Raw genomic sequence first — 21,115 nt, 5'->3', positions numbered from 1 at the left:
CCAACCGAAAATCGTGGTTAAAAACTGAGGTATGTATTGAACCGTGGACTAACTGTATTGTTGCATCCCCAACGCACACAGATATCAAAATTCAGCATATGAATCTCAACAATGGTGACACACTTAACGCTGCAATGCATGCTGGGAGCCATGAGTTTTATACTGTGGTGGTTTAGTAGGGCTGGAGCTAAACTCTGCAGGAGATCAGATCTCTAGGACCGAACTTGCCGACCCTTTGACTTAGACTTACAAAAATGTCCCCCCAGTGACGGACACTTGTACCTTAAAAGGTACAATTTTGTACTCTTTTTTTTTTTGACAGTGTGAACTGTATGTGTGTATATATATATATATATATACGGTCCCGTTCCTGGCCATCTTGGTTCCCTAAGCGTAATTCCTTTATGGAATTCATTTAATCTCCTAGGAATGGATGGGTATGACCGTAGCACCTTGGCATTTCTGACTGGCCGTCGGCCATCTTGGTTTGGAGAAGAAAAAAATCCACATACTAGCTTGCCACTTGGTGGCAAACCTCACTCCTCTGATCGCTCTAGCGACTGACACTAGGGGTTGCAGCCTTTAGCCTCCTTGTTAGAGCGTCCGACTCTCATGCCGGCGGACCCGGGTTCGAGTCCCACTTGGAGCGGAGCGGTTCGAACATGAAGGGTTACACACATACGTGAGAAAATGGCTTTTTGAATACTGACCTCCATGTGTGAAAGGGTTAACTAATGAAAACAATGGAAAAGTAGTGGCAAAACGTTCTAATAATACGAAAGCAAATGGACTTTTCAGGGTAAACACACTACTCACACTACATACTACAAAACAGCACAGAATACAGTAATAGGATTGGACGCACCTTAAAGGGTTAGTTCACCCAAAAATGTAAATTGTGTCATTAATTCCTCACCCTCATGTGGTTGGACACCCGTCAGACCTCCGTTCATCTTCAGACACAAATGAAGATATTTTAGTGTAAAGCTGATGCTGAGAAAGGCTTCAGATTGGCCTCCATTGGCATTCAGTACATTTACACTCACAAGACCCATAAAAGGCACTAAAAACGCCGTTACAAAGTCCATCTCACCACAGTGACTCTACAATAATTTTACGATGCGACGACAATAGTTTTTGTGCGCAAAAAAAAATCAAAATAACACCTTTATCCAACCTCTTCTTGTCTTCCGTGTGTGTCTCCACGACGCATGCGCGAGAATATGAGCAGATCCGGCGTTCGGGAATCCATGAAATGCCACTTTAACCCCATTTTGAGCACTACGCCGAGACCTAAAGCACGATCAGTGTAGAATTCAACAGCTGAGATACGCGCGTCTTCCTCTGCTCGTAAACAAATCTCTTCTGGGTCATGTGTCCGAACGCCGGATCTGCTCATATTCTCACGCATGCGTCGTGCAGACACACACACAAGACAAGAACAAGCTGGATAAAGGTGTTATTTTGATTTTTTTTTGCGCACAAAAACTATTGTCGTCGCATCGTAAAATTATTGTAGAGCCGCTGTGGTGAGATGGACTTTGTAACGGCGTTTTTAGTGCCTTTTATGGGTCTTGTGAGTGTAAATGTACTGAATGTCAATGGAGGCCTATCTGAAGCCTTTCTCAGCATCAGCTTTACACTAAAATATCTTCATTTGTGTCTGAAGATGAACGGAGGTCTGACGGGTGTCCAACCACATGAGGGTGAGGAATTAATGACACAATTTACACTTTTGGGTGAACTAACCCTTTAAGTGGGCTACTCATCAGCTCTCCCTAGTTAACGTCTAGCCAATCAGCGAGGACTACTGGTAAATTAATTAATATTCATAAGCCAAACCTGTAGGGCAGGAGTTGCAATTAAAGGATTGAGTTGAGTCATCCTGTAAACAACAGGCTCTGATCTCGAACACGCCTAACAACTGCTCAGGTGTGAGAGGAGGAGCTCTGGATGAAGGATAAATACTGCTGTCATCCTCGCCTCAGATCACAGAGGCTTCATCATGGACTTCGATCTGGAATCAGGTAAACATCAGGAAACATCCCAATACTGCTGGTGTTCAACAGGTTGAGCTGTGAGTGAATCTGTGTGTGTGTCATCAGCTGCTGGAGGAGATGAGGTGAAGAAGCAGGAGGGGAAAGAGGTGGAGGGAATCTTTGGGTCAGGAGAGAAGGATAACGTTAAAGATAAAGACAAAGAGTGCAAGGACAAGGAAAAGGACAAGGTAAGAAGCGTCTCATCCCAATAATACACTGCTTTTACTCAAAACTATCCGATTCAGAAGTACAACGGCTTGTGAATGGTGTTGTGTGTCGAGCTCAACCCGAAAGATTCCTTTCAAGAGCCCTCGAGGGTTATTCCATGTCATTATAACCGCTTTACACTGTTCCATCTCGCTTTACAGAGCGACTGCAAAGAAAAGGACAAGGACAAGAGCAAAGACAAGAGCAAAGACAAGGACAAGAAGAAGGATAAAGAGCACAAAAAGGGTCATGGACACGGACACGGACATGGACACGGACATGGACATGGTCGAGGACGCCGGTCATCGTCTTCCAGTGATGAGGTAACTAACATGAGCTCTTGCTGTGCTGTTCACACACACACACACACACACACACACACACCTGTTAACGGTTGGCTATACCTTTCCCACTCGTCATATTGACCATCAGTGAATGGGGAACACACCCGCTGGAGCGCAGTGATGTGGACAGACCGGTTTCTGTGTTGAAGAGATTCACACGCACATTATCCACATCTGGACACAATAATAATAATAATCCTGTCATATTCTCTGTGTTTGTAGGACTGAAGCTGATGATGCAAGCTGGACCGGGGCTAGTCGTCACACGGGATGATGTGCACAAACGTGTGTTTTTATTAGAACAATATTTGGAGTAAAAATCTGTGCATCTATAAACATGTTCTGTTACTCTTTACAGTATATTATATTGTTGGATTGACTTTATGTATGTCATATTACAAACTCATATAATGTGACAACACGCCCCGCTGAAGTTCCCTGTCTTTTGTTTTTTGTTCAACAATAAAAAAGTGACTTTTCAAAATGAACTCACTCTGGACTTCTTTCATTCTCTTGAAAACATGAAGCTGGTGTAATATTACATGATGTCTGCTCATGTGAATATGATTAAGGGAACAGATGCTTCCGTGAATGCATCAAAGGACTCTTTCATTGGCGGATTTGAATGTGGTGTTGATGCGCAGGTAACGTTTGGAGTTGACAGATAATGACCCCGGGGCATCGTGAGGGCCGGGCTGGTCAAACAGGATCCTCTCGAACGGTTGATCATTGTAAAGATGCACTATCTAGGGCGGGTACTTCATTCTTCAGGGTCTCTTCAGACTCCAGGAAAGATTCCCATCACACACAACATTCCAACAGTCACTGATCATCGCATGTTTTGAGACACGCCCGCATGAGTTTCCCACATAACTGCACTATATTCAGACACACCGAGAGATCGCAGAGGGCACTCTGGTGTATATATAACATATCCATGTTGATATGGCAATGGAATAGGGAGGAGTGCCCTCTGCTGGATATCAAGGGCACTCCAGCTGGTGATTGTGACACGTGAACACTGATCCCCATAATGGTGACTTCAAACCAAACGGTCTATCTTTGTCTTAACGCTCGTGTGAATGACATTGAGTCATTATGGTGTGAGTCACCATTATGGTGATCAGTGTTTGCTTTTGTCATGATATCCACCATCCTCCCTAGTTCATTGCCTTACAATGTTGAGTAAAACATGCTTGAGACATCGAATTTATCTGTGAAAAACTGTTTGCGTGAGAATTGTGAGTATATTGAACTCAACTAATTTGTGTTTGACCAACTAGACTTTACATGTTTCTTAATATGCGCCCTTAAGTAATATCAACACAACTGAGCGAAAGTAACTCACCTGAATACACATTGGTGTGTATAAATGGCAATTCCTTATGTATTATTCAATATATATTAATGCAATATATTATTTTTCAGCAAACATTAAACAATTGTATATTTTGATCAAAAATATATGGATGTGTGTGTGTGTGTAAGAGTAAACTAATCAAACCTGCCGCAAAACTCTTTCACTGAATGAAAAACAAGATGAAACAAATGTACAGTCGCTCACAGATTTCTCTTTTTATTGGTGTGTGTAACTGTTGTGTTTCTGCACTTACACACACTAATGCAATAACAGGTGGGACATACGTTTACCACAATATAACTTGGCTATTTTCATGGTGAGTAACAAGCTGAAATATAACAAAAAAATCAAAAACCGTTATAAAGTTTTAAAGGGGTCATGACATGGATTTTTGTATTATTTTAATATGTTCCTTAATAATGTTTTGCATCATTTCCAACCCTCATTCTGACTCTGTGTTAAATTATCAGTTTTTAAGGCGCGGCTCCTTTAAGGCTAGTCAGTAAACGGTCTCTGTTATGATTGGCTAACGTAACAGGAAACAGAATCAATGCACACTCGCTACTGAAAACAGAATCCAACCAGTTTATTTCATATCATGACGCCTTTAAAAGTTTGCTCTGGATGAAAACACTCAAATAGTTCAGGGTTAAAAATGTTGTAATTCAAAAGCAAACAATTATACATTCAATATACATTTAAACAGCACCAATAAACCTCTTCAGAAACACTCAATATTTGACATGTCTGAATAAGAAAACATGACGTCATGATGGTGAAAACATGCTTATCGGGTAAGAAATGTGTGTGTTGACAACAAAATATATCAATTTTCATTAAAACGTGCAATTTCCCCCCAATATTGTTATTATTGAACTTTTTACAATGAAAATAATGCAGCATTTAAAACTGCATTAGTCAAAATGCACGTCCTTATATAACAGCAAAAACCTAAACGAATCCGTCTGACTGATGCTCTGAAACATTTTAAACAGGGACGCCAATTTAATGCCAATAATATTCAAAGAAATGTCGGAATATCAGTCCATTTCTCTGTTGATTTCTATGTTTTTACACACAGCTAATTATAAATACTACGGACTAACCCGAACAGAAACACTTTACACTTTTAGAAATGAATAAAAACAGTTTTTACCACTGAGGACGTCCCAGGAAACGAGGACAGAAAGATGGCGGATCCCTGAGACTCATGAATCCCCCAATGAGAAGAGGCCAGTGTGTCTATAAAGCGACTGAAGGTCTCCTCCACCTTCAGTGGTCGGAGCAGGTCTAGTGTTCTAGCTGGCCTGATGGTCCAGTAGTTTGTGGAGTTCTGCGGTGTCGACCCGGGCTCCTCTGATGCCGCGGTCTCTGAAACTGGCCAGAACCGGCCGCAGCCTCACTCCGTCCGCCGGAAGGAAGCCTTCGATGGCTTTGCGCAGCTGCAACACATGAGAAGAGCCGTTAGTGGACGCTCTGGATCCATATCAAAGCCTGCTGTGGCTTATCATCGGCTCACTTTAATTCATGCTTTCTGATGAAAAACTAATATATGGAAATCAAAGCGAGCGTTTGAATCCCATGGCCGTTGAAGGTTCTTCTCTAAACCATTAACCGATGAAGAACCTCATTGTAGATGATGTGCAGCTGTGAATGGTTTTGTGTCATTTTTGTGCGACTGCTGAACTCTCACCTCTTTCAGTGAAACAACACCAATAAGTCGTCCAATACTGGTGACGTAACCGTAATCCAGATCCAGCACAGAAAACATGGTGTGAGTCTGTCAGAGAGAGAATGAGATGAGCAAATCACATTTATCCCCCTCTTTTTAAATATACTTGATGTTCAAAGTGACATCCTGTAACATTAACAATGCATTTCCTGACACTAAACTGCAAAACAATGACATCACAAATTTGTCCCCAAACTACACTCACCTAAAGGATTATTAGGAACACACACTAATACTGTGTTTGACCCCCTTTGGCCTTCAGAACTGCCTTAATTCTACGTGGCATTGACTCAACAAGCTGCTGAAAGCATTCTTTAGAAATGTTGGCCCATATTGATAGGAGAGCATCTTGCAGTTGATGGAGATTTGTGGGATGCACATCCAGGGCACGAAGCTCTCGTTCCACCACATCCCAAAGATGCTCTATTGGGTTGAGATCTGGTGACTGTGGGGGCCATTTTAGTCCAGTGAACTCATTGTCATGTTCAAGAAACCAGTTTGAAATGATTGGAGCTTTGTGACGGTGCATTATCCTGCTGGAAGTAGCCATCAGAGGATGGGGACATGGTGCTCATAAAGGGATGGACATGGGCAGAAACAATGCTCAGGTAGGCCGTGGCATTTAAACCATGCCCAATTGGCACTAAGGGGCCTAAAGTGTGCCAAGAAAACATCCCCCACACCATTACACCACCACCACCAGCCTGCACAGTGGTAACAAGGCATGATGGATCCATGTTCTCATTCTGTTTACGCCAAATTCTGACTCTACCATCTGAATGTCTCAACAGAAATCCAGACTCATCAGACCAGGCAACATTTTTACAGTCTTCAACTGTCCAATTTTGGTGAGCTCGTGCAAATTGTCGCCTCTTTTTCCTCTTTGTAGTGGAGATGAGTGGTACCCGGTGGGGTCTTCTGCTGTTGTAGCCCATCCGCCTCAAGGTTGTGTGTGTTGTGGCTTCACAAATGCTTTGCTGCAGACCTCGGTTGTAACGAGTGGTTATTTCAGTCAAAGTTGCTCTTCTATCAGCTTGAATCAGTCGGCCCATTCTCCTCTGACCTCGAGCATCAACAAGGCATTTTCTCCCACAGGACTGCCGCATACTGGATGCTTTTCCCTTTTCACACCATTCTTTGTAAACCCTAGAAATGGTTGTGCGTGAAAATCCCAGTAACTGAGCAGATTGTGAAATACTCAGACCGGCCCGTCTGGCACCAACAACCATGCCACGCTCAAAATTGCTTAAATCCCCTTTCTTTCCCATTCCGACATTCAGTGTGGAGTTCAGGAGATTGTCTTGACCAGGACCACACCCCTAAATGCATTGAAGCAACTGCCATGTGATTGGTTGATTAGATAATTGCATTAATGAGAAATTGAACAGGTGTTCCTAATAATCCTTTAGGTGAGTGTAGAGCTAAATAAACAGCACACACAGTCTGACCTTGTGCAGGGAAGTGCCTTCCACCAGCTGGAAGGGGGCGGGGTCAATCTTGCAGTTGTTGAAGTTCACCTGCTCATCAAGCTGTTGCTCCTCCCACTCCTCAATCTGCATTCAGAGCCAGAGATACTGGATGTGAGTGTGTGTGTGTGTGTGTGTGTGTGTGTGTGTGTGTGTGTGTGTGTGTGTGTGTGTGTGTGTGTGTGTGTTTGAATGTGTGTGTGTCAGAGTTCAGATGTCCTCACCTCCTGAAGTATCATATCATCTTCTGTGTCTGGGTAGTCCTGGAGAGGGAAGGAGACACACACACGTCTGGTTCACTATCATTGTGGGGACTCTCCATAGACATAATAGTTTTTACACTGTACAAACGGTATACTCTATCCCCTTACACTAACCCTACCCTTAAACCTGACCATCACACAAACCTTTCTGCATTTTTACATTTTCAACAACAAAAAATCTGTGTGATTTATAAGCTTGTTTCCTCATGGGGGCCTCAATTTATGTCCCCACAGTGACACGAGTCCCCATGAGTGCATTTAGGGTGAAGTCCCCACCGGGATAGAAAAACATGAACACACACACACACACACACACCCTGTCTAGAGCAGCATTAGTGTGTGAGCTGGAGGTCTCACCTGCAATGCATCAATGTCAGGCTGAGAACAGAACAGCTTCTTCAAACTGATGCCAGAATCATAAGGATCTGAGAGAAAGAAAACAAGAGAAAGTATCTGAATATGTGTATGTATGTGTATGTGTCACAGTCATGTGTAGTTTTCACTGTCTTGTTTAGTTTCCAGTCTTAGATTTAATTGTCTTTGTCAACAGGTGTGTTCGACTTGAAGAACTCTGCACTGACCGATCTGTGTACGACCTCAAAGTACCGCGAGACATTTATAGCTCTTATGCTTTCGAATCGTTCTCACGTTACTTTAATGTCATACACCGATCGAGGCCAAACACACCTACTGTCTTAGTTCTAGTCGTTCATTTGTTACCATAGTCCCTAATTAGTCCTCATCGGTTCCTAGTTCTTTTGATTACCTTCTTCATGTATTTAAAAGCCCTCTGTTCCTTCAGTTCATTGCGAGATACCTTAAAGTATTTAAACGGCGAGTTATAACATGGTCATGCCCGCAGCTGTTCTCCTCCTGCTGCTGGGGCTAGGGAGATCGCTCCCTCAAGGATCACACGAGAGACTTTCTCAATCTGGCTGAGCGAGCAGGCAAGAAAGTTGAGAAAGACCTTGCCAGCCCCACTCCAGACCCAGACCCAATCCCATCCAGTTCCAAGTCATCGCTGGTTAAGCCCAGTACCAAATCTCCTTTTACCCCTTTTCCACCAAGGCAGCGCTAGAGCTAGTTCAGAGCCAGAGCTAGTCCAAGTCCATAGTTGGTTCGACTGAGGAGCCTTCTAAGAACCAGTTGCTTTTCCACATGTGCTGAGAGCCACAACAGAGCCATGTCTTACGTCACTGTATCCGTCTCATCTTTCTCAGCAACGCTAGCGAGGCAGCGGCAGTGTTGCCAAGTCCGCAGTATTGGGCTACTTCATCACTGTTGCCGCGGGCTGTTTTTCATGTCCGCGGGTTGAAGCGACCCCCATGTGATATTTAGCCCCGGGAATGCGAATTTTAGTAGGCAACCATGCCAAAAATACACATATCTTACCCCCAAATGTGATTTTTATCGGAGAAGCCCCCCTAAAACGCGATTGGGCTTGTTTTGAGTAGCGATTGGGCGGGTTTTGTTGTGAAAACCTGGCAACCCTGGGCAGTGGGGAAACACAAACACACCAGGCTTGTTCGAGATGCATCGGCGCTGCGCAGACGATCCACGTATGATATTAAAAAAAACACATGAGTGAATCAAAAGCATAAGGAGTCATATGCTCTCGCTGGACTCGTTATCATACGGTGATCGGTCTGCACAGCACCGCTGCGAACAAGCCTTCCATCAACAATGCAAATGTTACATTACTATTGATTCACATGGCTTTACGATCCTACATCGGCATCAAAACACAACAAAAACAGCGAATCCAACGCATTCATGCAGTTCGACGTAATTTGTATAGACGGAGATTACAAACGAGCAGCAGCTGTTAGCTCCATTAGCTGCTATTTCAACAATGGCGGATCTCAAGTTTGTGTTGGTCTTGTTGACCCCGCCCCCAGCGCCTGACGTAATCGGTTCTTACTTCTAGCCCTGTTCTAGCCTAGCAATGTTTTAGTGCTACTTAAGAACCACTTTTCCGGGCTTTGGGTGTGGAAACACAAAGAACCGATTTGAAACTAGGCTCTGGCTCTGATCTAGCTCTAGCACTGCCTTGGTGGAAAAGGGGTATTTGTTTTGAATGGTCCTGCCCAGCGTCCCTCTCCCTCCTTCATTGCCAAATCCATCCGGTTCTTCTGCCTCGTCTCAGCTGTCTCCCTTCAGCTCCTCCAGAGGTCCTACTCTGCTGCACGGATCCACCAGGTGCTTTCCAATCATTATCTTTACCATGGCTAGTTCCACCTCAAACCTACAAGTCCCAGTCTCCACCTTGGCCCTCCGACCCATCGGCTCCACCTTGGTCCATTGTCGCTCAGGATCCGCCGGGCTCTCTTCCCTCCGGTTCCACCATGGTCTTAGAGGGGCCTGGCCCCTCTACTAATGCTCCACCATGGCTTCTCCCTCCTTTGGTTCCACCATGTATCTTCAACGTGTCATGGCTGTGCGTCATCCTCCTGCTCTTACTGTCTCCACCCACCTTAATCATCTCCCTGGTTCTTCTGTCGCCATGTTGTCTTTCTCTGCCTGCTCCTCGTCCTCCTCCATATCCCACCACTGACTCCAAGCCAAGACCGTCATTACAACAGAGCTTGAGCGGTCACCAGAGGCTAATGTATTGTGGAGCCCGAATTAATTGGAGTCCCATCCATACTCTCGCCGCAGACGCAAATTATGTTCAAAGTCCTGGATGAGGAGGTTTTAGCTGTGCTACAATCCCATCTGGTTCCAAGTCATAGCTGGTAAAGCCCAGTACCAAATCTCCTTCATTGTGAATGGTCCTGCCCAGCCTCCCTCTTCCTCCTTCACTGCCAAAGTCATCCAGTTCTTCGGGCTTGTCTCCGCTGTCTCCTTCAGCCTCTCCAGATGTTCTACTCTGCTGCACGGATCCGCCAGGGGCTTTTCAGTCATCAGCTCTGCTTTGGCTAGTGGATCCACCCCAACCCTTCACCTGGACTTCACCTCAGCCCCCGACCTATTGGCTCTACCTTGGCTCTCCTCCTTCCCTCTGGTTCCGCCATGGTCTTCACTCCTTTCATCTTCGCCTCGGTCTGCCAAGCCCACAAATCCACCTCGGTCACACCCACCTGCAGCCTCACCCTGATCTTCCAGGCCTTCAGTGTCACCCTGGCTCTTCGGCTCCACCTTCTCCATCTCAGTCAGTCATCTCCTCGGATCCGCCTGGCCCTTCTACCAATGCTCCTCCCTCCATCGCTTCCACCGTGGATCTTCAACCTGTCAAGGGTCTGGATCATCCTCCTGCTCCCATGCTCCCTCCCTCCTCAGACTGGACGGACCCACTTTAAATCAGGTGGCCTTAACTACTATGTACTAACATTTTAATTAATAATTTGATACAATGCACTTATTGTGCACATACATGTTTTTAAATTGTACTCACATTTAAAAAAATACCTGCATGTAATTACATCTGTAATTAATTTCTGTAGTTACATTTGTAATTACACAGTTGACACTTCTCTTACACCAAACCCTACCTTTAAACTGACCCATACCACCACACCTGTCCCTAACCCTACCCTTAAACTTACCCACACCACCACACCTGTCCCTAACCCTACCCTTAAACTTACCCACACCACCACACCTTTCCCTAACCCTACCCTTAAACTCACCCATACCACCACACCTGTCCCTAACCCTACCCTTAAACTTACCCATACCACCACACCTTTCCCTAACCCTACCCTTAAACTCACCCATACCACCACACCTGTCCCTAACCCTACCTTTAAACTTACCCATACCACCACACCGGTCCCTAACCCTACCTTTAAACTTACCCACACCACCACACCTTTCCCTAATCCTACCCTTAAACTTACCCACACCACCACACCTGTCCCTAACCCTACCTTTAAACTTACCCACACCACCACACCTTTCCCTAATCCTACCCTTAAACTTACCCACACCACCACACCTGTCCCTAACCCTACCCTTAAACTCACCCATACCACCACACCTGTCCCTAACTCTACCCTTAAACTCACCCATACCACCACACCTGTCCCTAACCCTACCCTTAAACTTACCCATACCACCACACCTGTCCCTAACCCTACCCTTAAACTTACCCACACCACCACACCTGTCCCTAACTCTACCCTTAAACTTACCCATACCACCACACCTGTCCCTAACCCTACCCTTAAACTTACCCACACCACCACACCTGTCCCTAACCCTACCCTTAAACTTACCCACACCACCACACCTGTCCCTAACCCTACCCTTAAACTCACCCACACCACCACACCTGTCCCTAACTCTACCCTTAAACTTACCCACACCACCACACCTGTCCTTAACCCTACCCTTAAACTTACCCATACCACCACACCTGTCCCTAACCCTACCCTTAAACTTACCCACACCACCACACCTGTCCCTAACTCTACCCTTAAACTTACCCTCACCACACCTGTCCCTAACCCTACCCTTAAACTCACCCACACCACCACACCTGTCCCTGACCCTACCCTTAAACTTACCCACACCACCACACCTGCCCCTAACCCTACCCTTAAACTTACCCACACCACCACACCTGTCCCTAACTCTACCCTTAAACTTACCCACACCACCACACCTGTCCTTAACCCTACCCTTAAACTAGTGTTAATTTCGTCAGACGAGACGAGACTAAATATGTTCGTTAACGACCTTTTTTTCCATGACGAAGACGAGACGATGACGAGACTGCACCAATGTCCAAAAACACTGACTAAGACTAAATTAACATGCATTATTGTTGACGAAAAAGGACGAGACTAAAATGTTTTGCATAAAATAAAAACTAAGATAAAATCTCTCTTCATTTTCGTCTACAATTGTCTCTACTTTTTCATCATGAGATAGAATATTCAGCTGTTCAAAATATTCCGAAAGAGTTCCCGCTGTTGCTCGAGTAGGTTACAGGTCTCTCTCAGACTCCGCCTGTCATCTCGCGGCCGCGCGCGTGTGGTCACGTGGTTCCCAGAGCGCTCAACACTTCTAGCGCTGTGTCAGTGTATGTGAATGGCTTAAGCCGCGCAAGTTACACAACAGCTTCACTTTACAGGTGTTTGCAGCAATTTTTGGTAAACCGTACAGCATAGTGTGCGTCAGTCACATTTACAGTATCATTTTATTAGGGAGAGTGGTAGAGATGCAACATTGTTAACATTAATATTAATGTTTTTCTTGTATTTAACCCTCAGGTATTCCTTACTAATTAAGTCACACTTATACTCATTGGTGGTCAAATGTGACCATACACCTTAACTATTTTAAAAATAAATAGCCTATATTTTAATTCAATAATATTTATTGAATATTTTGAGGAGATCTTTTGGTACTAAATACTATTTGTGCAATACTTATGGTCCATTAATGACCACTTAAAATATTTTTCTTCTAATATTTTTATTATTTATATTACAATTAGTGTGTTAATTAAGGTTAAAATAGAGAATTCCACTGCAAAGAGGTAAATTAGAGCCATTTTGTGGCTGGAAAAATACAAAAATTCACTTGTAATGCCATTTCCCACTGGGTGCCTGTATGGCTCTTTAATAATACACATGTAGTCTAGTTGCTCAAAAAAGTATTGCAGATCATAACTGCTTACTTATTTGTGAAATTTTGAAATGTTAATAATAGTGAATAGTAAAGAATGCAAGCAAATATAATATAACCCCAAAAAAGTGTAAAAAACGTATTGTTCCTTATATGTACAGTAGGCTATATACATATGAATTCATACTGAATCAAGATCGAAATCAATATTTGTGCCCATCGTCTCATGAGCTAATGCTGATTTTAGGCATCTATGCTGTAAATCAACCAGTTAGCTATGGTGTTGTTGCACATTATGCAGGTTATATATATTTTATGTAACTTATTTTGCCACAAAATATATTGAGTTTTCCTTTGACTAAAGCTAGACTAAAATGACTAGACTTTTGGTCGACTAAAACTTGACTAAGATACCTTGAGTTGTCTTTTGACTAAAACTAGACTAAAATGACAAGACTTTTAGTCGACTAAAACTTGACTAACAAAAAAAGATATGTGAATGACTAAATATGACTAAAACTAACAAGGACATTTGGCACAAGACTAAGACTAAGACTAAATTAAAAATTGGTGACAAAATTAACACTACCTTAAACTTACCCACACCACCACACCTGCCCCTAACCCTACCCTTAAACTCACCCACACCACCACACCTGTCCCTAACTCTACCCTTAAACTTACCCACACCACCACACCTGCCCCTAACCCTACCCTTAAACTTACCCACACCACCACACCTGTCCCTAACTCTACCCTTAAACTTACCCACACCACCACACCTGTCCCTAACCCTACCCTTAAACTTACCCACACCACCACACCTGTCCCTAACCCTACCCTTAAACTTACCCACACCACCACACCTGCCCCTAACCCTACCCTTAAACTTACCCACACCACCACACCTGTCCCTAACTCTACCCTTAAACTTACCCACACCACCACACCTGTCCCTAACCCTACCCTTAAATTTACCCACACCACCACACCTGTCCCTAACCCTACCCTTAAACTTACCCACACCACCACACCTGTCCCTAACCCTACCCTTAAACTCACCCACACCACCACACCTGTCCCTAACCCTACCCTTAAACTCACCCACACCACCACACCTGTCCCTAACCCTACCCTTAAACTCACCCACACCACCACACCTGTCCCTAACCCTACCCTTAAACTTACCCACACCACCACACCTGTCCTTAACCCTACCCTTAAACTTACCCATACCACCACACCTGTCCCTAACCCTACCCTTAAACTTACCCACACCACCACACCTGTCCCTAACCCTACCCTTAAACTTACCCACACCACCACACCTGCCCCTAACCCTACCCTTAAACTTACCCACACCACCACACCTGTCCCTAACCCTACCCTTAAATTTACCCACACCACCACACCTGTCCCTAACCCTACCCTTAAACTTACCCACACCACCACACCTGTCCCTAACTCTACCCTTAAACTCACCCACACCACCACACCTGTCCCTAACCCTACCCTTAAACTTACCCACACCACCACACCTGTCCCTAACTCTACCCTTAAACTTACCCACACCACCACACCTGTCCCTAACTCTACCCTTAAACTGACCCCTACCACCACACCTGTCCCTAACTCTACCCTTAAACTGACCCACACCACCACACCTGTCCCTAACTCTACCCTTAAACTTACCCATACCACCACACCTGTCCCTAACCCTACCCTTAAACTTACCCACACCACCACACCTGTCCCTAACTCTACCCTTAAATTTACCCACACCACCACACCTGTCCCTAACCCTACCCTTAAACTTACCCACACCACCACACCTGTCCCTAACTCTACCCTTAAACTCACCCACACCACCACACCTGTCCCTAACCCTACCCTTAAACTTACCCACACCACCACACCTGTCCCTAACCCTACCCTTAAACTTACCCACACCACCACACCTGTCCCTAACCCTACCCTTAAACTTACCCACACCACCACACCTGTCCCTAACCCTACCCTTAAATTTACCCACACCACCACACCTGTCCCTAACCCTACCCTTAAATTTACCCACACCACCACACCTGTCCCTAACCCTACCCTTAAACTCACCCACACCACCACACCTGTCCCTAACTCTACCCTTAAATTTACCCACACCACCACACCTGTCCCTAACCCTACCCTTAAACTCACCCACACCACCACACCTGTCCCTAACCCTACCCTTAAACTTACCCACACCACCACACCTGTCCCTAACCCTACCCTTAAACTCACCCACACCACCACACCTGTCCCTAACCCTACCCGTATCCCACCTCAATATCAGCAAAAGTGTTTTGCAATACAATTTGAACACAGTAAGTACATTGTACTTATTTTTTGATGTAAGTACTTAAGGCCACTTAATATAAAGTGGGGCCGACTGGACTGTTAAGTAGCGTGAGGACGCACTTTCTGGGGAGAGGGACTAATGTCAAGGTCATGTGTGGTTTTCACTGTCTTAGCTCTAGTTGTTCATTTGTTACCATAGTCCCTAATTAGTCCTCACCTATTCCTAGTTCTGTTGATTACCTTCATCATGTATTTAAGGCTTCTATTCCGTCAGTTTATTGTGACAGTGTGACAGTATGTATGTGCTGTTGATGGGAAAGTGCATACTTGGAGTAAAATATTTAATCAAAAAGAATGTATTAAAGGTGGGGTAGGTAAGTATGATCTAAAACACTTTTGTCCAAATTTGTTTAAACTGTCTTCATATGTCAATACATAATTAAAATTTAAGTACTCTGAAAAAGAGAGTATAAAAATCGAGTGACTCTAGACTTTTTAATCTGCAATAAACACCGCTCATTATTTTCGTTCGGGCCGAATCAAGTGATTGGCTTGGGCGCCTGTCACTCTCTCTCGTTACCATGGCTACCACCGCTTTTGCTCCAGGATCTGCCCACATGCGCGCACCCCACTGTTGCCAAGTCGGGCTACTTCAAACAATGTTGCCGCGACTGTTTTTCATGTCCGCGGGTTGAAGCGACCCCAATTATGTGATGTTATGCCCCGGGATTTGCGAATTTTAGCAGGCAGCCCTGCCAAAAAGACACATATTTTACCCCCCAAACGCGATTTTTACTGGAGAAACATGATTGGGCTTGTTTTGGGCTAGTTTTGAGTAGCAATTGGGCGGATTTTGTTGTGAAAACCTGGCAACCCTGCCGCACCCGTTTGATTTGAGTTCAAGAGGCTGTATTTCTGCTGGACAGGTCATCTTTCATTTTGATTATACATTTTTTTGGTTTATGTTGTCATGAAGCATGTCTCACTAGCACACGTAGCTGCCTAATATAGCTAACATAACATTACTTAGCATAAAGTTACAATGTTATACACCTAGCGAGCCATGGGTAGAGATGATAAATACTCAATATGCTTAGCTCAAGTTGATCGCTGTCATGTTGAATTTTGCAAAATGTAACTTTAGATAACAAAATGCATGTGTAAAAGCTCGTACACCGCATCCAGGAACTTTCTTTAGAGCTAAGTTAGCTTTAGCTGCTACCCTCTGTCTAAACTCTTCTACCATGTTCACCGGGAACTTTACCTGCACGTTTATTTCAGCCCTTGGTTTGTTTTTATATTCTCTACCTATGTTTTTATCTTGTATCTGTGTGTGTCGTAGACACTGTGTTGTGTGTGTATTTTAAACGTTACCAGTATCGTTATTCTAGCTTGAGAGTGAGTACTAAAAGACATCTTATTTGTTTATATTCATAATGATAAAGTTCGTTTTTTTATTACATGTGATTCTGACATGATGTCGGTGGGCGTGTTCATGTGTTTTGGGGGCGTGGCTTTGGAAAGAGCCCAGAAGGGAGAAGGTGGAGTGAATGGAAATAATGAGCTGTCTTTAAAACAGTCGTGAGAGGTCTACAGACACTCAATTTTCATACTTTCTTTTTCAGAGTACTTAAAATTTAATTATGTATTGATATATAAAGAAAGTTTAAACAAATTAAAAACCAAATCCTACCTACCCTACCTTTAAGCTAGAATAAAATGTTTTTGACATTACTTGTAATCTCTTCTTCATCTACAGCCGACTTCTTCAGAACAGGTTTGAGAGGTTTATGGGAGTCCGGATTAGCTGAGGTGGATGGAGACTCTTCTGTGGATGTCTACAACACACACACACACACAACAATTCTCAATGCCTGTCTCAAAACACTCTGATTGACATATCTATAAAATAATGTTCAAGTTCTAGTAAATTTGTTTTTAGTTTTGGTTCTGTGTAAATCAAAAGCTGCATCAGAAAACAAGCGCATTCTGCAAATAGCAGGAAATTGTAGAAAATTAAAATAAGGAATTCTGAATTGAAAGCACTGCAGCAACAGCTGTTTTTATTATAACAGACAAGCGTTCACCGTCTGACCTGGAAGTGAACCCTGTAGCTGGAAGGCAGACTGGGGGCAAGTCCTTCTCTCTGGTCCTGCGCTCGCTGCTTTAGGAGCGCCAGCAACTGCGCACGCTCCACAGATCCCAGCAAGAGCATCGACTCTGAGAGACACAAGAGGAAACAAACAGAAAGATCAGGACAGGCAACGTTACTCTTGAGTGTTCTCTGAGCGTTACTCTTGAGTGTTCTCTGAGTGTTACTCTTGAGTGTTCTCTGAGTGTTACTCTTGAGTGTTCTCTGAGTGTTACTCTTGAGTGTTCTCTGAGTGTTACTCTCGAGTGTTCTCTGAGTGTTACTCTTGAGTGTTCTCTGAGTGTTACTCTTGAGTGTTCTCTGAGTGTTACTCTTGAGTGTTCTCTGAGTGTTACTCTTGAGTGTTCTCTGAGTGTTACTCTTGAGTGTTCTCTGAGTGTTACTCTTGAGTGTTCTCTGAGTGTTACTCTAGAGTGTTCTCTGAGTGTTACTCTAGAGTGTTCTCTGAGTGTTACTCTTGAGTGTTCTCTGAGTGTTACTCTAGAGTGTTCTCTGAGTGTTACTCTTGAGTGTTCTCTGAGTGTTACTCTTGAGTGTTCTCTGAGTGTTACTCTTGAGTGTTCTCTGAGTGTTACTCTTGAGTGTTCTCTGAGCGTTACTCTTGAGTGTTCTCTGAGCGTTACTCTTGAGTGTTCTCTGAGTGTTACTCTTGAGTGTTCTCTGAGTGTTACTCTTGAGTGTTCTCTGAGTGTTACTCTTGAGTGTTCTCTGAGTGTTACTCTTGAGTGTTCTCTGAGCGTTACTCTTGAGTGTTCTCTGAGCGTTACTCTTGAGTGTTCTCTGAGTGTTACTCTTGAGTGTTCTCTGAGTGTTACTCTTGAGTGTTCTCTGAGTGTTACTCTTGAGTGTTACTCTTGAGTGTTCTCTGAGTGTTACTCTTGAGTGTTCTCTGAGTGTTACTCTTGAGTGTTCTCTGAGCGTTACTCTTGAGTGTTCTCTGAGTGTTACTCTTGAGTGTTCTCTGAGTGTTACTCTTGAGTGTTCTCTGAGTGTTACTCTTGAGTGTTCTCTGAGTGTTACTCTTGAGTGTTCTCTGAGTGTTACTCTTGAGTGTTCTCTGAGTGTTACTCTTGAGTGTTACTCTTGAGTGTTCTCTGAGTGTTACTCTTGAGTGTTCTCTGAGTGTTACTCTTGAGTGTTCTCTGAGTGTTACTCTTGAGTGTTCTCTGAGTGTTACTCTTGAGTGTTCTCTGAGTGTTACTCTTGAGTGTTCTCTGAGTGTTACTCTTGAGTGTTCTCTGAGCGTTACTCTTGAGTGTTCTCTGAGTGTTACTCTTGAGTGTTCTCTGAGTGTTACTCTTGAGTGTTCTCTGAGTGTTACTCTTGAGTGTTCTCTGAGTGTTACTCTTGAGTGTTCTCTGAGTGTTACTCTTGAGTGTTCTCTGAGTGTTACTCTTGAGTGTTCTCTGAGCGTTACTCTTGAGTGTTCTCTGAGCGTTACTCTTGAGTGTTCTCTGAGTGTTACTCTTGAGTGTTCTCTGAGTGTTACTCTTGAGTGTTCTCTGAGTGTTACTCTTGAGTGTTCTCTGAGTGTTACTCTTGAGTGTTCTCTGAGTGTTACTCTTGAGTGTTCTCTGAGTGTTACTCTTGAGTGTTCTCTGAGTGTTACTCTTGAGTGTTCTCTGAGTGTTACTCTTGAGTGTTCTCTGAGTGTTACTCTTGAGTGTTCTCTGAGTGTTACTCTTGAGTGTTACTCTTGAGTGTTCTCTGAGTGTTACTCTTGAGTGTTCTCTGAGTGTTACTCTTGAGTGTTCTCTGAGTGTTACTCTTGAGTGTTCTCTGAGTGTTACTCTTGAGTGTTACTCTTGAGTGTTCTCTGAGTGTTACTCTTGAGTGTTCTCTGAGCGTTACTCTTGAGTGTTCTCTGAGTGTTACTCTTGAGTGTTCTCTGAGTGTTACTCTTGAGTGTTCTCTGAGCGTTACTCTTGAGTGTTCTCTGAGTGTTACTCTTGAGTGTTCTCTGAGCGTTACTCTTGAGTGTTCTCTGAGTGTTACTCTTGAGTGTTCTCTGAGTGTTACTCTTGAGTGTTACTCTTGAGTGTTACTCTTGAGTGTTATCTGAGTGTTACTCTTGAGTGTTCTCTGAGTGTTACTCTTGAGTGTTCTCTGAGTGTTACTCTTGAGTGTTCTCTGAGCGTTACTCTTGAGTGTTCTCTGAGTGTTACTCTTGAGTGTTCTCTGAGCGTTACTCTTGAGTATTACTCTTGAGTGTTCTCTGAGTGTTACTCTTGAGTGTTCTCAGACTGTTACTCTTGAGTGTTCTCTGAGCGTTACTCTTGAGTGTTCTCTGAGTGTTACTCTTGAGTGTTCTCTGAGTGTTACTCTGAGTGTTACTCTTGAGTGTTCTCTGAGTGTTACTCTTGAGTGTTCTCTGAGCGTTACTCTTGAGTGTTCTCTGAGCGTTACTCTTGAGTGTTCTCTGAGTGTTACTCTTGAGTGTTCTCTGAGTGTTACTCTTGAGTGTTCTCTGAGTGTTACTCTTGAGTGTTCTCTGAGCGTTACTCTTGAGTGTTCTCTGAGTGTTACTCTTGAGTGTTCTCTGAGTGTTACTCTTGAGTGTTCTCTGAGTGTTACTCTTGAGTGTTACTCTTGAGTGTTCTCTGAGCGTTACTCTTGAGTGTTCTCTGAGCGTTACTCTTGAGTGTTCTCTGAGCGTTACTCTTGAGTGTTCTCTGAGCGTTACTCTTGAGTGTTCTCTGAGTGTTACTCTTGAGTGTTCTCTGAGTGTTACTCTTGAGTGTTACTCTTGAGTGTTCTCTGAGCGTTACTCTTGAGTGTTCTCTGAGTGTTACTCTTGAGTGTTCTCTGAGTGTTACTCTTGAGTGTTCTCTGAGTGTTACTCTTGAGTGTTCTCTGAGCGTTACTCTTGAGTGTTCTCTGAGCGTTACTCTTGAGTGTTCTCTGAGTGTTACTCTTGAGTGTTCTCTGAGTGTTACTCTTGAGTGTTCTCTGAGTGTTACTCTTGAGTGTTCTCTGAGTGTTACTCTTGAGTGTTCTCTGAGTGTTACTCTTGAGTGTTCTCTGAGCGTTACTCTTGAGTGTTCTCTGAGTGTTACTCTTGAGTGTTCTCTGAGTGTTACTCTTGAGTGTTCTCTGAGCGTTACTCTTGAGTGTTCTCTGAGCGTTACTCTTGAGTGTTCTCTGAGTGTTACTCTTGAGTGTTCTCTGAGTGTTACTCTTGAGTGTTCTCTGAGTGTTACTCTTGAGTGTTCTCTGAGTGTTACTCTTGAGTGTTCTCTGAGCGTTACTCTTGAGTGTTCTCTGAGCGTTACTCTTGAGTGTTCTCTGAGCGTTACTCTTGAGTGTTCTGAGCGTTACTCTTGAGTGTTCTGAGTGTTACTCTAGAGTGTTCTCTGAGCGTTACTCTTGAGTGTTCTGAGTGTTACTCTTGAGTGTTCTCTGAGTGTTACTCTTGAGTGTTCTCTCAGTGTTACTCTTGAGTGTTCTGAGTGTTACTCTAGAGTGTTCTCTGAGCGTTACTCTTGAGTGTTCTGAGTGTTACTCTTGAGTGTTCTCTGAGTGTTACTCTTGAGTATTCTCTGAGTGTTACTCTTGAGTGTTCTCTGAGTGTTACTCTTGAGTGTTCTCTGAGCGTTACTCTTGAGTGTTCTCTGAGCGTTACTCTTGAGTGTTCTGAGTGT

The 21,115-nt window shown here is 43.9% G+C and overlaps 2 protein-coding genes across 2 annotated transcripts in view; one reads left to right on the top strand and one right to left on the bottom strand.

Moving 5' to 3' along the window:
* Positions 1-1,997: 1,997 nt before the first annotated feature.
* Positions 1,998-3,070, top strand: LOC307130230 (uncharacterized protein). The gene is made up of 4 exons (XM_079823190.1): positions 1,998-2,027; positions 2,106-2,227; positions 2,408-2,569; positions 2,813-3,070. The coding sequence occupies exons 1-4, from the start codon at positions 2,006-2,008 to the stop codon at positions 2,816-2,818; spliced, it is 312 nt and encodes a 103-aa protein (XP_079679316.1). The 5' UTR covers positions 1,998-2,005; the 3' UTR covers positions 2,819-3,070.
* A 1,072-nt stretch (positions 3,071-4,142) lies between these two features.
* The window catches only part of clcn2c (chloride channel 2c), a 36,695-nt gene continuing 19,722 nt past the window's right edge, over positions 4,143-21,115 (bottom strand). Inside the window, exons 17-23 of the mRNA XM_079823469.1 lie at positions 17,418-17,542; positions 17,058-17,160; positions 7,769-7,836; positions 7,373-7,411; positions 7,131-7,235; positions 5,644-5,730; positions 4,143-5,392 (exon numbers count right to left, since the gene is read on the bottom strand). Coding sequence (XP_079679595.1) covers positions 5,249-5,392; positions 5,644-5,730; positions 7,131-7,235; positions 7,373-7,411; positions 7,769-7,836; positions 17,058-17,160; positions 17,418-17,542 — 671 coding nt within the window. The 3' untranslated portion in view covers positions 4,143-5,248. The remainder of the gene's footprint in view (positions 5,393-5,643; positions 5,731-7,130; positions 7,236-7,372; positions 7,412-7,768; positions 7,837-17,057; positions 17,161-17,417; positions 17,543-21,115) is intronic.

The sequence above is a fragment of the Gobio gobio genome, assembly GCF_949357685.1.
Source record: "Gobio gobio genome assembly, chromosome: 8".
Lineage (NCBI taxonomy): Eukaryota > Metazoa > Chordata > Actinopteri > Cypriniformes > Gobionidae > Gobio > Gobio gobio.
Note: the sequence above shows the minus strand (reverse complement) of the source record. Positions and strands in the feature narration are given on the sequence as shown.